This window comes from Pezoporus occidentalis, unplaced genomic scaffold (genome assembly GCF_034315485.1).
Source record: "Pezoporus occidentalis ecotype Australia unplaced genomic scaffold, CSIRO_AGI_Poc_V1 ctg453, whole genome shotgun sequence".
NCBI classification, from domain to species: domain Eukaryota; kingdom Metazoa; phylum Chordata; class Aves; order Psittaciformes; family Psittacidae; genus Pezoporus; species Pezoporus occidentalis.
The window spans coordinates 8120-24265 of NW_026915784.1; the positions used below are offsets into that span (position 1 = coordinate 8120).

A 16146-nucleotide genomic window follows, 5' to 3' on the forward strand; every position below is an offset into this window, starting at 1 on the left:
AGGTCTTCTTTGCAGTCCAAGTCTGTAGCCTGTATTTCTACCACAGTGGAGAATCACAGGTTAAAGCCCAGGCTAGATGCTGGGTTTAATGCTAGTAGATCTAGCCTTGAGACCCAGGCCTGCATTTTAGGAGAACATTGACTGCACAGAACTTGTTTAGTGAGCACTGGTCTAACTGGTTTATTCAGCACCCATCTAGGGTTTTTTGGTTTAGTTTTCATTTGTGCTTCATTCTCCTAATGTGAGAATTAAGCACAAATTAATTGTGTTGCTGTTGTGAGCACTACCATATAAAAATTGGGAAGAATAAACAAGCCAAGCAAGTGAGCAATGCAGACTGGGCATGTTCGCTCGAAATGTTGACTCATAAATGTACTTCTTACCTCCTTACAATCCTTTATCTCCTCTCAACCCATGCCAAGCTATTCATAACCACTTGCAATATTGTAAATGGGGCCTGAGCAATGCCAAGCACAGAAGACAAATTACCTCACTTGCTTAACATGATACTTGACTACAGCCCACTGAACTGTAGCATTTGCCAGTCTTGCAGGAGCACAGTGCTGCTGATTCATGCACGGTGTTGTACATTGCAACACTCCATGCTCCTCCGGGATAGTTTTCTCTGCCAAGGAGTCCACAGGCTGCTTGCACCAAAACAAACCAGGAGAGATGTGTCTGTACATGCGATTACTTCGGAAACTATTTCTGCTTTAATCAAAGTTCATGTCTGAGAATGCATGAGACAAGGGGAGGGGAAAAACAGATGTTTGTCCTCGGATCTGAGAAGGGCAAAAGGAAAAGGTGAGAACCCTTTCTCTGAAGTCCAAATCTTTTTCTAGGACATTTCTTGCAGGTTTCTTGTAGGTTCCATGTTTCTCTGAAGAGAAACAGGAATCAGGACAAGAAATAGTTTATTGCATTAGGAAACCTGTCACAGAGAGGAAATGAAGGTAGAAATATCACAGAGCAGAGCCTGAGTGTCCTGGTTTCAGCTGGGATAGGGTTAGTTTTCTTCCTAGAGTCCTGGTTTCAGTCTGAGAACAATGCTGATAACACACTGATGCTTTAGTTGTTGCTCAGTAGCACTTACCCGATCAGACTTTTCAGCCTCATGCTCTGCCGTGAGGAGGGGCAGAAGGAGCTGGGAGGAAGCAGAGACAGGACACCTGACCCAAACTAGCCAAAGGGGTGTTCCATATAGCAGCATGTCATGCCCAGTGTATAAACTGGGGGAAGTTGACCATGAGGGGCCAATCACTGCCGTGGTGATCAATCGTATTGTACATCACTGTTGTTTGTAGGGTATTTTACTTTCCCCTTTTTGTTTTCTCTCTCTCTCCTTGTTAATTCCCTTTTTATTGTTAGTATTACGTTGTACTCTATTTTAGTCATTAAATTGTTCTTATCTCGACCCACCAGCTTTCCTTTTTTCCCCATTTCTGTCCCCATCGCACTGGGGCAGAGGGGGGTGGTGAGTGAGCAGCTGCGTGATACTTAGTTGCCAGCTGAGGTTAAACCACGACGCGGAGGAAGACACCTAACACCATCCTCTGATACCCTCACCAAAGTGGGAAAAGGACCAGGATACGTGTGTAAGTGCTGTGACTTCTGACTTGGCATCGTGTCATCTTCCTTCAGAAGTAACACTGCAATATCATTTTAGTATACTTCACATGATACGTGACAGTGTGCAAAGGGACAGAGTAGGCTTTTCTGTGAACCCAGAACTCAGACTTGCAAGTAATTTGTAGAATCCACAGTAAGATCACATGCAGCTGAAAGTCCCAGTTCCAGAATGGGAATTATGTGGGCAAAGGCATTCAACTACTGGGGACAGTTTTTCTTCAATTAGTGAAAGATCTGATGCATGTCACTAGCTTCACATGTGAAGCATGAGCTCTGACCTGGCTGCTGCCTCACAGTCAAAAGGTCTTCACTGGGTGTTCGGGGGGGGCGGCACTGCAGGATGGAAAGTTGGTGTACTGCTGCCTAAATCTCAGGTTCAGCTGCACCTTAAATGTGTGCATGCAGCTCTGTTTCTCTCGTCTCAGAGGGATTAGAAGCACTGCAAAAATCTTGGTGAATGATAACAAGGATCATCAAGAGATTTAGATGTTTATGGAATGACTGGGTAGACCTGGACTTTCCAGTCTGGAAAAGTGGTGACTGAGAACGCTATGCAAGATATGGAGAAAACTCAGTGCTCTTAGAGAGAGTGAGTAGGAGCAAAGTGTTTGTCACTCCATGCAAGAGCAAGGGCATATCAGATGGAAGCTAGTAAGCCGAGTTATACGATTACACATAATCACACAGTGGTTTGTGCTGGAAGGGACCTTAAAGATTATCTATCACCCCGGCCTGCACAAGTCCTTTTTGAAGCCTGTTGTGGATGGGCTGCAGCCGGCGCTGGATGAGCACTGGAAGGACAGATCCCCAGCGCGCCGCGGAACAGACAAACAGCGCTGGGCTCAGGAAATCCCCTGCGCTGAAAATAGAAGCTGAGAGGCCGAGTGGAGGCAGTACCGTCCGCGTATGTGTGCCCGGCGGGGCGGAGCGGGGCGGGACGGGACGGAACGGAGGAGCAGCCCTCCCGTCTCCCGGCGCTCCGCCTTCCGCCCGCGGAGTCCAGGAGAGAAAAGCGGCGGCTAAGGCAGCCGTGGTGAGCTGAGCCAAGCTGAGCCAAGCCCTGCCGTGCCGTGCTGTGCCGTGCCGTGCCCTGCCGACCCGAACCAAGCCAAGCTGTGGACGATGTGCTCCTGCAGGCAGTAGAGCAGCGGCTGGGACTGGGAGATCCTGCGGCCACTTCAGGTACTGTACGGGGTGTCTGCAGCGTTCGAGTGTGCGTCTGTCCATCCATCCATCCATCCATCCATCCATCCATCCATCCATCCATCCATCCATCCATCCATTTCTCCGTCTTCTTGCTAGTCCCAGCAGGATGGTCGTTTTCCTTACCAGCTACCCGGTTCTGTACAGCCAGAGATGCTTGTTTCTGGGAGATCAGGATAGTCGGGAGAGAGACCAACCAGCAGGAAAAAAAAAAAAAAAACCAACAAAACAGCAGAAAAAGCACTTAGCGGTGCAGTGGTTGTGTCCTTCTCCCTGCCCCCTTCCCTGTATTAAGATGGAACGGGGTCCTAAAACTGCACGATGCGATCTTTCTGTGGCTATAGTCCTGGGAGAAGCTTTCCCCGTTTGTTCTTTCTTACACCCATCAGTTCAACTGATGGCTGCTTTTTTGGATGGGAGGGATGAAAATGCAGTAATGTGCCAGATTGTGGTTGTAGGGCTGTGTAAAATGGGTGTGTGGCAGGACAGGTAGGGGGGTGTGTGGTGTCACCCAAGTGTGTTTATGAGCTTCTCTTTTGCTGGGCATCTGCTGTGTGTGAATGTGGTAAAACTTTAAGTCCCCGCCCGTGGTGCATGAGGTGGGAACAGATCAGGGGCAGATGGAGAGTGGCTGTTAAATGACCCAAGGCCAATGTGTTGCTTGTCAGTGACATTTACTGCGCCTAGGCCAGTCTGTAAACTAAGGCAGTCCTAACAACAAGCAGTGCCTCCCTGTCTGCCTGTGTGTAAAGCTAAATATAGCATTGAGGAATAAGGAAAACAGTTTCAGAGGAGCTGAATGCAGCAAAGGAGAGCTGACTTCTCTCAAAGGAAAAGAATGGCCTGAAAAGTCAAAATAACTATGAACAAAGAGGTACTCTGTGCCTCAGGTGGACAGCTCTCTGTCTAAGTGGGAAGTGTGGAGGGGCTGCTTTCAGTGAGACTGCAGGTGCGGTGGACTAACACAACATGCTGTCTGTGAGTAACGGAAACTTGGGCAAGCAGGACCAGGTATCTATTCTGTCTGTTTTGAAAGCTGAGAACAGCATTTGAGGGATGGGTCCTTCAGACTTATCTTACAGCTTCCAAATAAGATGTCTTGGAGAGAAGCTGGTAATCAGCTGAAAATCAATGCTGAGTATACTCTAGACAAGTGTCTAACTGGTGGGCTGTGCTGGAGAGACTTAATAGGTAAAACCCAGCTCTGATTTTGGAGTAGTGATGGAGATATTACTCCCTTAAACATGCAGGACTAAAACAAGCCACTATAGGTTCTCTTAACTCTCTGTAAAAGAGGAAAGAAATTACTGTTTTATTGGGGGTTAAAGCTCATAGCAGTGCCACACACTGGGTAAAATGCTTTTTAGTATGGTACAATGAATCCCCACTGACACATGCTCTTCATGGTTTCTTTCTGTGGAGGTTTCTGGGGGCAGCACAGTGTGGTGTTATGCGTGCTCCGGTTGTATGAGTTATCTAAACAGTCCTTGGGGAATGCAGTGAATCATTGTACCTGTTCATGGTCTGTAGGGTGAGCTGCTGTCACACCCGTGTCAGAAATGACAGGCACAGTTCAACAATACCCCATCAGCAAAGGAATGTGAGCTGACAAAAGAAATGACAACATGGGTAGGATCCTTCTTTAGCTACCTTTGACCACATGGCTACCTGGGCATTGGTGTTACCCTTGGGAAAGTGCTACAGTGCTAAATGGTTAAAACTTGTTAGAACTGGTACTCTCAAGCACCTCTGAAGTGATCATCTATGGAAGAGTTAAGTGATGTGTGGGGTCAAAGATGCTGAACGCTCCTGATAGCAGAGACACATCGTGGCTGTAAGCTTTTCTGAGTATCAAGCTCTAGGCACCTAGTGCAAAGAGAGGAGGTGTAAGAAATATTGGATGGTTCGCACCCTGGAGATTTCCTATGTAAATCAGAGGGTTTAGAAACTTTTTCTGTGCAGGCTGCAGTCAGTCAGCTAGTACGGATTCTAACTGGAATGCCATTAGGCTTTGAAAACGTGGGGGCAGCTGAGTGAAATGACTTGGGTAAGAGCAAGCTTGTGGTGTTCATCTCTCGTGCACACCCCTGATGCGGGTGTGTCCTTCTTTGCAACTGTGTCCCTGCTTAGTTTGTGGGGCTGACAACTTCCATTAACTGTGATCATTCTCACCCATTTGGAGAGATTAGCGTCAAAGCTCCAGCATTGTGCAGAGTAGCTGTCATAAGTGGTTTAATTTGAAGTATGGTCTTCATTTAAAGCATGGTCAGCATGGCAGAAGTCAGCTCTCGTTTTTTTAGATGATCCAAACCATTTATTTCTATCTTTATGCAGTGCTTCTGAATAAAAAGCTAATTTTGCCTTTGTCTCAACACATCTTCCTTTTCTCCAGTCATTTGAGCACTTTCTGCTGTTCAGTAGATAGTTGGGCAGTACAGGAAGAAGCTGTTGGTTTGCATAGGTTGCCTATGTTTCAGTGAAGGAGGCAGAATTTGTCCTTGCTAATACTTAAGCATCTTTTCCCGAATGTTAGTAAATATACAGGTGTACTCTGCAAGCACTGACAAGTGTCCTTTACTTGGCGTGGGTTTGTGGGACTGAGCCACATCATCTAATAAACACTTGGCTAGAAAATGAGCTTGCAAACAAAAGTTCCAGTCATTTAGCAGCCACAGCAAGGACAATGCCTAATATACAAACAGGAGGCAAAGACTACCTCTTGCTGAAAGCTATTGCTAATTTCTCCTCTATTATAGCTGCTGTGAGAAGTAGGATTAAAAAAACCTGAAATCACTACAGTGAGGAACATGAACGGACAATATTCAGAATGGCAATGTTCTTAATTAGAAGATTAACAGGATCATGGAAACAATGCAGCTCACTCTTAACTAAGCAGCTCTAGAATTGCATTCCATGATTCAGATCCACGTGTTTTGACTGTTTTGATTCATTAAAATGCATCTTCTCCCAAGAGTAAAATGTTCCCCAGGTCACCTGCCCCTCCCACAGGGCCAAGTGCTCTGCTTGTGTCTTGTCGCATCTGGAAATAGGGCCAGGAATACCAGGTTACTTGCCAGGTGAGAGGTGAGCCTGGGAAGCTGTGAGTCTGCATCAGCCAGCACAATGAGACACTTAGATTCATAAGTAGTAAGACAGAGGATAAATATGCTTGAGTCAGAGTGGGGAGTGGGATATTTTCTGAGATAATTGGTCTCATTGATACAAGGCCAGGTGCTTTCCTCATGAAAGCAGCACGCTGACCTGACAGAACCTGCCCATCAGGGCTGCAGGTTGGTCCTCCCTCAAACATGCTGCAGGAATTCAGACACCATTAGGCTGCGTTTACAATGATCTCTTCACAACCCGAGCTGCTATATGTTTGTTCAATACCATACCTACTGTGTGTTGACTTAATAGGTGTAATTGTTTCAAGGCAAGGATACTTTGACCCATTAATTGCAAAGCCCAAGGGTCCACCTCCAGTCGAGCATGAGAATTGCTGCTGGGTCTCAAAGGCTGACACAAATCAGCGCTTGCAGTGTGTGAGTGGAGGAGAGTCCTACTATGGCCCTGCCTATACTAGGGAAAAAACCCTCTTCAGTCAGTTTGGCTGGACTTGATTCTTCTTGTTTGGCTGGAGTTCTTGATTTCCCAAGGAGTCAGTCAAGCTGACTGTAGCTAGCTGTTTTACAAGTACCTATACCTCAGACCCAGCTCTGGTCTAGAAACCACTGGCTGACATTCAGCCCAGGTATAAGTGGGTGTGAGGCAAGTGTTGCTGATCTGTATACAAATCTGTATTTGCTTTCTTAGCCACTTTGCCAAGGTGGAACCATCTCTTTTATCTTCAACCTAGGTGTTAGAAGGTGTATTTGTTTTTTTGTTGCTTTGTTTTTTTTAACTGAAGTATTTCTACTACAGAAACTACACAGGTTTCAACCTATGTCTGTGTCAGTAAAAATTCTGTTTATGGAAACATAAGGTCTTAGTAAATGGAAAAACAGAGATTATGTGAACTGTTCACCTTAAACCAGCATTTTTACTGCATCATCTAAATGAAAAAGAGACGTATGGTGATGAGGTTTTAGGTAGAGCCAGTTAAATTACATTAAGTGCTGTTATTTAACACTATTACAGCCTGCTGTTGTAAATTATAACTTGGCTTTCTATTATGATTATAAAAGGGAATGGTGCTTTCTTCTGAAGCATGCTGTAGGTTTCCCAAAAGGTCAAGCATGGATGTCTGCAAAGAGCAACATCTTTTGGATTCAGAAGGTGTCTGTCTTTGATGAGGTTGAAGAAGGAACCGTGTCAAGACAGCTTCATGCTTAAGGCTAGTACTGTGCTTTTGGCATTAATACAGTGTGATACACCTTCAGTACCCCTTTAGAAAAAAGATCTTGGAACATAATGAAAGGAAATAACCCCACACTAATCCCTCTTTGTACTGCCAAGCACAGGAATGCAGTAATGAGAAACTGAGTGACTTGACTCAGGCCACGCGTGGAGCTTGTAGCAGAGTCAGAAGGAGATCCAAGGTCCCAGCTGCCATGTTTATGCACCGAAAAGATTCTTTCTCTATTGAGTGTGCAGGGATCTGTGAAGAGTTCCTGATGAAGCTAGTTATCACCGTGAACTGGTTCAGACCCACGCTTAGCTACTGCCCGTGCAGATAAAGAAGGTAAATCTGTTGCCCTAGGTCATTTGAGATAAGTTAGGATTACAGAGGTTCACATCCTTGTCGCATAAAAGGGAACATGTTCCCCAAGGTTAGTGGGCATGTATTACCATGTTGAAATCAGTGATACTTTTCTAATGACAGCGTAGGGAAATCTGCTTCCGTCTCTATTGACAACATAAATTTTCTATTTTTTCAGCATGAAGTATGCGTGAGGCACAACGTGTGCTACAGAAATTATGAGTGTCAGGGCTCTGATTCACTGGTGGAGATGGCATAGCACGGGTGACATCGCAGATCCCAGCCACCCACCCCACCCCATGCCCCATTCCTGGACAGCTGAGGGACTGTGAATCAGCTGCTGAATCATTCAGTTCACAGCGTGATGTTCTGAAGTAAATTATCACTGCTGTTTGCTTGCCTTAAAACTCCTGACAGCAAACTGCAGCCATTCATCATCTGATTGATGAGCAGCAGTGCGGGAGGCTGGGGAGGTAACCTCCTCCGGTCCATAGAGCTCTGCACCTTGCTGGTGGATGGGAGCCCTGATGGAGCCAGACTGCCGCTGGCTGAATAGACAGGTGGGATTTTAGGCTTTTATGACTGTCATACGTAAGAACAAATAGCAAAACTTTTCTGTACTTCACATGGTGCTATTAGGGGAATGCTGTGTGCTTCTACAAACCCACCTTGCTTCAGCGAGTTAGAAAAGCATAAGGCTTTTGTAGCGTGCATGTGCTTTCTTTGCATTTAATATACTCGTACTCTTATTTCAAAGCTCTCACTTTTGCCCTGCAGCCTATTTTTTGTGCTGCTCAGCCACCAGGCTGGCTGCCTTTCCTGATGGATTTGGAACAAAACGTAACACACAGGACTGCAGAGATCATACTCAACTCGTGCGCTCATTTGGGTTTAGACAAAGTGCTTGGAGGACAGGCCATTTATGAATTTTACTAAAGGAAATAGTTGGCGGGGGAAGCTGTTTTTTAACATAGTCCCAGTATCAGTTGTCTAGCAAAACTTCTTTGCTTTCAGTCCAGCTGTCTGCTCATAAATTTAGGTGTAAAAGAGTAGCTACATGCATTGTCTGTTGTTTAAGATGGGCAGTATTTCATTGCATGCTTTGGCTGGTCAGAGGCCTTTGTGCATCCTTTTCCATTTTATTCACTCTGTAAATCACTTGAACTTCACAGGAGTTGCTATGGAACATGCAATGGACTAAACTTTTCTTGACTCTCTGGTGGCTTGTGACATATAATTACTGCTGTTCTAATCCATCATGTCACTTCTAACAGGTACTTATCCTTTATGGTTCATGTTTTTAAACTTCTCCTCTGAAACCAGTATATAAAAAAATAATTGTAGGATTTTCAGAGATTTACAAGGTTAAACACACCCCTCCCCCACCACCACCACCCCACCCCCCCATTTATAGGAGAACAGCCTTATTTTGTCCTTTTCAACAATTGTGGCCTCCTCAGTTTTAACCTACAGATGGAAATCTCAGCTGTGTTGTGATGATGGCAAGATACGAGTGTTGAGAAAGCTAACACACGTATGTTCTTCTTTTCATGTTCTGTGTTTTAACTCTGCTGCTGTTGTGTGTCCAGCAATACAGGCAAATTGTTTCATATGCTTTAGTTGGGAGGAACATATGTCCTGCCCTCTCCCTTGGCCTGGGTAATTTTCCTGTGATTAGGATTTTTTCCATGGTATAGTTTGCCTGCGTGTGCTTGTCTGGTACTGCAGCAGTGCTGTGGCATGGCCACCCTCAGCATCATTAGACTTGCATCGCTCTTCCTCACCCACAAAAGAAGAATATGGGGAAAGGGTAGAAGGGGTGTTGATTCTTGAGAGGGGGGGAAATGTCCATGTCCCTCAAGCAAGGGACATGGATTTATAGCACATCGGCATTAAAAGGATCTTGTTTTCTTCCCTTTTCCACCCTTTTTCCACAGATTTTGAGAAATTTGGGGCATTCTTAACCCCCCCAGCATTTTTCCTAATGCTCCTAAACATACACACAAAAGCATCCGTATCCATTCATATCCATTTTGCAGTTCATTATCCAAGGACTTCAGTCTTGAGTGATTCAGGATCTGCTTAATTACTGTGCCAAAGTTCTCATACGCAAGTTATCTGTCAGCAGTGCTGCATCTGACCTTGCCACATAATCAGCTGGATCTATTTATAGATCCAAGAAAGAGTTCCTGTTCACATTCAGGAGGAGAATGCCTTTCATTGAAATTCAGTTCCTGGTCTGCTCTTTGCTCATTGGGGTTTTTCTTTTCCTTTCCTTTTCAGGCTATTGCTGCCTGGATAATTTTTTGAGAACTTTACAGAATTGTTCATCCTCTGCTGTTCTAGTGAAAATGAAGAAGTATCTCAGGGCTCAATCAGGTTTGTTATGCCTGCCTCAGGTCTTTGTTTGCCCTGCAATTCACTGGTCTCCAGTATGTGCAAGATGTACTTCTACAGTTATGTCACTGTTCAGTAGTTGTCACCTATGAATAGTTTTAGTCCTTTTGGTCCTCTCTGGTGGATTCCTTTTGAGTCGCTCTTGATCTTGCTCTCCGTTTTAGGAAAAAAGCCCATGTCACTCCTCTTTCCATCTCCTACATTATTATGAAGTACCATTCTATACTCTGAGCCTTAAAAGGTAATAGGAAGTATTTCGAGGAAGGACAACATATAGGGGGGAGCTGTAAGTCAAAGTTGGTGCTGAATTCACACTACCTGATTTGTATGGCAAATTCTTCATGGAAGAATGGAAGCAAGAAGGCTTGAGCTGGGATAGTTCTGTGAATTTAGTTTCTGCAAGTAAGGCATATGGAATACCGATAGGGGAGGTTTTCAGTTTTCTTCTCAATAGCTTCAGCTGTAGAATTTCACTTTATGTTTCAGTGCAAAACAAAAACACCCAACAATGCATTGTAAGCAAATCAAACACACCCAGCTGTATGAAATGCAGCCAATGCTCTCTGTGTCTGGTATGCTTTTGCTTTGTGTAGCCTGTGTTACCGTCTGAAGTACTCCACTCTTTTCAGAAACACTTAAGAGAAAGCTGGATGTTGCTGGCAAGCACCTAGTCTTTGCTTCCTTTCTGTATTTTAAAGCTGAGGTTCATTATGACTTCTCAGACTTTCCCAGGTTGGTGCAAGCTGTTAAGATTCATAGTCCTTTCTCCAGCAGTCTTTTTGTTTTGCCATACCTCAATATTGTAATAGCATCCTTAAGAATAATGTGAGATGGTAATCACCTGCTAAATGTGGTTTGGGGTTTCTGACTGTATGGTAAAGCAGCTCTGAGGGGTTGTAATAGCGCACCTGAGGTTTGCATCTTCTATGAGGAAGGAGACATGTCTTGGGACTCTCATCAAATTCACTCACCATTCCTCTGGTTGAGGGTTGTAGTATGGGAAATACCTGTATATAACAGAGGAGCTGAAAATGGCACCTTTTGTGGGTGTTACTGAACCCTCCAGTGGGTGCTTCAATAAAGGACGCAAGCTCTCCATATTGTTGGTTTTGTTTTGTACACCTGGCATACGGATTGAGCTCTTTAATGTAAATGAAAACAAACTAATGTAACCTTCCACTGTTGCTGGTAGAAATCAGATTTTTTTTATGTTGCTGAACATAGAGGTTTGGACAAGCACTTGGCAGCCTGGAGGCTATGTCTCTAATTCCCTTAGTATTGCCAAACTGCAACTCGGCTCCTGCAGGAAATGGTGGGGGTTTGAGCACATTATCTTGGGCTCTGGCTTTCTATCTACATTACTGTTACTGGAAAGGTTGAGACCTCTTTCTTGTCAGAAGCTACTCAGAGTCAGAATTTGGACCTTAATGCCCAAGATCTCATGTTCTCCATAATGATACTAAATGCAGAAAAAGTTTTATTCCTCTTTCCACAATGCAGAGTTATCAATGTCTCTCTGTCACAGGAGAACATCACTGGTAGAGCCAGGAAATTATTTCATTGCTCTTTCCTTCAAGTCAGATCTTTAATAAAAAAACAACAACCCACCACTCTTTTACTTCTTAAAAACACAGCCAAGAAAAGAAAAGAGAGGAGCAATAAATGTTTTCCATATTAGTGATAGACAAATATTTCCAAAGCCCAGTTAAAAAGTTCCAGTTTTAACTCTCAGGATATTTTCATGAGAATCATATTTCCAATACTTTTTTTTTTTTCTCATTCCTGCTTGTCAGACGTTGCTGTGGTTTATCAATATTTTTAGGTGCCTAGATCACTCTAATCTATATGCCAAGGCTTTGTGGACCAGATTCTGCTCTGTGACTAAATTTCAATTCCACTCGAGGCATTCTGAAGGCAGGGTTTGGTGTTTTTAGCTCCTGAGCTAATTAGAACTAAGCATGCTGCTTTGTGTCTCCACCTCCATATAAAATGCAGCACAAGAGTCAAGGTCATGGAATAAAGGAGTCCTGCTGGAAAAGTGCATGTGCTGTATGAATCATCCTGTTGGCTATGCTATGTTTATCTCTGTCACACTTTGATATCAGCCCTTTTCATCACATGGAGAACATGTCCTGAGTCTTGTTCACTTACAAGTGAAATCCTCTTGTGTCTGAATGCAGACCATACAGAATGTCTCTTAGGTAGTACAGTTTGATATGTCCCTGAAGTAGAACTAAGCTATCTCTATAAAGCAGCTTCCTTGTGGCAGGTACACCCGCCCCAACAAAAGCCCTGGCAAGGACTTGACCAAAGCCCATGGAAGTTTCCCTGCATAGACAAGATCCTGGGATTGCTCGCTGCGTGCGCAGCTCTTGTCCCACCCATATGGTGTTGGTCAGTGGGTACAGGGGCAGGAAGCTGGACCCTGAACCCGTGGGGCTACATGCCCATATCTGACCACAGCTCAGACTCGACCAGGTTATAAAAGGAGCCCCACTGGAGAGACATTTGGAATGACATTCCTGAAATAGATAGCAAGCAAATGAGCCAATATGTACCTTTTGGGGCCAGATTTGAGCATTTTATTGTTATGAATCAGTATTTTTATTAATGACCTCATGACTTCTGTCTTTTGATGAGGCACTAGGAGGTTCTGTGGGTCTCAAATCAGGTTTTGTCTAAAGAAAGATCCACGGGGTCTTGGGAGTAATTGTTGTGTTGAGAGCTAGGGGACTGCAAGCTGCAAAAAAGTCTCAGTCCCTTTGGGACTTGCTAGAATTGGAGCACTGCCTGCTGACCTTTTAAAAAGCCTTGTATTTTAGTGGGTAGTAATATATAGTGTGCATGTGTAAGATGAGGTGAAATGATGAGGTGGCTGATCTCTTCTCCCCAGTAACAAGTGATAGGACAAGAGGAAAAGGCCTCAAGCTGCACCAGGGGAAGTTTAGATTGGATGTTAGGAAAAACTGCTTCACCAAAAGGGTGGTCAGGCAATGGAATAGGCTGCCCAGGGAAGTGGTGGAATCACTGTCCCTGGAAGTGTTCACAAACTGGGGAGATGGAGCACTTAGTGACAGAACATTCTGGATTTGTCCAAGTCTGTGGTTTGCACTTTGCAGTCACACCCATGGTGAGCTTTACACAGCATGAAAACCTAGGAAATGCTGCAGAAGGGAATGCTGTCAGCTCCCTAGTAATATTTTGATTCTTAAACTTTGCTAGCCTTGCAAAGAGCCTGAAAGACCAAGAGTCTTTATGCGTCAGAATCATAGAATAGTTAGGGTTGGAAAGGACCTTAAGATCATCAAGTTCCACCCCCCTGCCATGGGAAGGGACACCTGACACTAAACCATGTCACCCAAGGCTCTGTCCAACCTGGCCTTGAGCACTGCCAGGGATGGAGCATGTTCTATCATTACAGAGCGTGGCTGTGGCAGGTGGGTTGCACTTCACCTGCCCAGTGATTTGAACTCTCTTGTATGAGAACCTTGTTTTGTTCAATCATGCACCTCGTTCCCTTGTGCTGTGGTACATGTATTTACTTTATTCTTCTCCCAATTCTTTGGGCTGGATGGCACTGATCGGTGGTTGAGCAGCTGCGCAGAGTGACTAATGTCACTTTTCAGTCATGGATACTCCTCACTCTTTGTCATTTTAATGCAGATATCTTTTGACATCTCACAAGGTGTGTTTAGCACAGGTCATGTAGGCCAGAAGGCTCTTTTCACCATCCACCTCTGTCTTTGCAACCGTTCTTGGCTTTCTCTTACAGTTTACTTAGTGAATCCCTCAGTCCTGTGCTGGTTTGAATGCCTGCATTGTCTGGACGTGCTGCCAGCAGCAAGTCTGTGGCTCTCTGTGTGGTGCTTCAGGTCCCCAGGAATCTAGCTAATAACTTAATAGCTTCTCATCTCCACTGAAAAGTGCTTTGTTCGGAGTTGTGGAGCACGCAGATGGCAGTATGCTATTTATCTCCAGGCTGTCACATCACTAGTTGTTCTCAAAATGGGGTGCCTTTGCAGACTTGTGTTTGCTGAGGTCTGTGGCTCTAAAGAGCCTTTTCCCAAATAGGATTTGATACAATGGAGAGAAAAGCAACAGCATCTGCACTTACAATGGTGGCTCAGAGGCATTAATGCTTTTCTCAGGCACATGCACATGCTTGGTCAACACATGAGCACAACGGCCTGTGGATATTATCTTCTCTCAGTTTGGTTTCCCTTGCCTCACAGTTGTGGGGAGGATGGGAAGCAGTGTGCAATACCTTTATGCATTTGATCTGTCCTCCCTGTGAATGCAGATAGGCTAGGAGCACTCGTAAGCCAGTAACTGCTCTAGTGGAGTTAAAACCAAAACTTATTTGTGGTTAGAATTAGGCACAAGCATAGCTTGCAGTCAAGGTTATAAACCCCAGGTTCCCTAAACTGGCAAGCACTGCTACTCCCAGAAGGCAGAGGAGGGTGGAGGAGAGGGAAGTAAAGTATAACTCAACTTTTAAGTAAGCAGGGAGATTTATCTTTTGGCTTTGCACATCCTCACCAGAAGAGCTCTTGGGTGGTCATAGTCCCCTTGCCATCCACCCACTACTCTGGATGACTCAACAGCCTGCAGCACAGGGTTATCTTTTCCTTGGTAAGACATTTTTATTCCACAGGCACAGAGATGCAAACTGATGAGTAACTGCTTTATTTTTCCTCAAGTATTAAGAAAATCTGAAGCTGGAAAACACAGGGCTGTATTTTTCGTATTGATGCAGAATTTGAAGAAAGGATTTAACAGATCTGTGACTCTGCTCGCATCTGTGGTATCATTGGTGAACTCGGACAGCCTTGGTAAACAACTCGGCAAGTAGGTGGAGACAGATGCACTGAAGCATCAGGCTTTAGCCTGGGTCACAACCTGCCACAGTGTAATTGGAAAAGCCCAGCACTGATTTACCAGGGTGGAGTTAGGAACTTGGAGCCTTTGACTGCAGTTACATGGCTGTCATGTCACATAAGGAGACAATCCTCGCACATAACCTCTCGGGACTTCAGTCTCTCTCCTCTCCCTCTGCACTGGCTGGGCCTGTGTCAACCCCTGAGAGCCTGAGCATGCTTCCTCATCAGAGTGCTGCTCTTAGGTAGCTACTGTCAGGATTTGTCCAAAGTTACCAATGAACACTATGCCACAACCTCAAAAGCTTTACAAAAATTTTGAGTTCCCAAAACGTGTCAGGATTCTTGTATGCTCTTTCTGACTCTTAACCTTGACCTCTTATCTGGGATTTACTGAAGAAACAGCAAGATATAAAATTGCCTGGCAATTGCAATAGACAGGCAGTGATGAGAGCCTGCATTGGTCCTTTCCTGAGAAATGTACAGGGGCTGAAGACAGTACAATCTTTACTGCTGTGTGCAAGCAACCCACGGTGTGATGCTGGGTTTTGTTCTTAGTGTAGTATTATCTCTGGAGTTTAGAAAGCCTCTTAAGTTTCACCTTCTGATAATTATCCCATATCTCTTTTGTGTGTCTCCTCAGGAAAGGATGCCGCAAACACCTCCATTTGCAGCTATGTTTGACAGCAGCGGCTACAACAGGAACCTGTATCAGTCAAAAGAGGGCAACTGTGGCGGCCTCTATTACCATGACAACAACCTCCTGTCAGGGTCTCTGGAAGCTCTGATCCAGCACTTGGTACCTAATGTAGATTACTATCCTGACGTAAGTCTATACACCCATATGGCTAAGGCCTGATGCATGTTGTAAAGGCGAACTTTCATGTGTGCAGCAAAAGCAGAATGCGCCACATCAAATTGCTAAGGAGGGGGATCAAATGACTGATCAACAATGATAAAATAAACATGTGTTTCATGTGAGTGCAGCAAGCAGTACCTCACCTAACCTAGGAAGTCTAATTCTTTATTACCCTTTTTTGGGGTGCACAACCCTGGTGACTCACTTATAAAGTATCTAGTGTGGCTTACTGTTTGATGGGTTGGATGTATCATTGACCCTTAAAAATCTGACAACAAGCTGAAGAGAAAGGCATAGCCACCAGCATGACAGGATGAATGTATTTAATTTTCAAACAAGCGTTATTTCCCACTGCTCCTGTATGGTCCATGTGTATCTTGCAATTAGCAACACAAGTGTTGAACTAGTACCACACTTCAGAATCAGCAGAGGCTGAACATGAGAACATGATGTTTTTTGTCTGAGAATTTTTGGCCTGTCTA

General features: G+C 44.6%; 1 protein-coding gene across 4 annotated transcripts in view; it reads left to right on the forward strand.

The window, feature by feature from the left end:
* Positions 1–2707: 2707 nt before the first annotated feature.
* The window catches only part of RASGEF1B (RasGEF domain family member 1B), a 30899-nt gene continuing 17460 nt past the window's right edge, over positions 2708–16146 (forward strand). Inside the window, exons 1-2 of one of the 4 annotated variants that reach the window (XM_062635444.1) lie at positions 2708–2811; positions 15449–15631. In XM_062635444.1, coding sequence (XP_062491428.1) covers positions 15455–15631 — 177 coding nt within the window. In that variant the 5' untranslated portion in view covers positions 2708–2811; positions 15449–15454. Of the gene's footprint in view, positions 2812–7931; positions 8092–8712; positions 8806–13515; positions 13614–15448; positions 15632–16146 lie in introns of those variants that run through there. The other 3 variants (XM_062635443.1, XM_062635446.1, XM_062635445.1) reach the window with 3 other exon arrangements.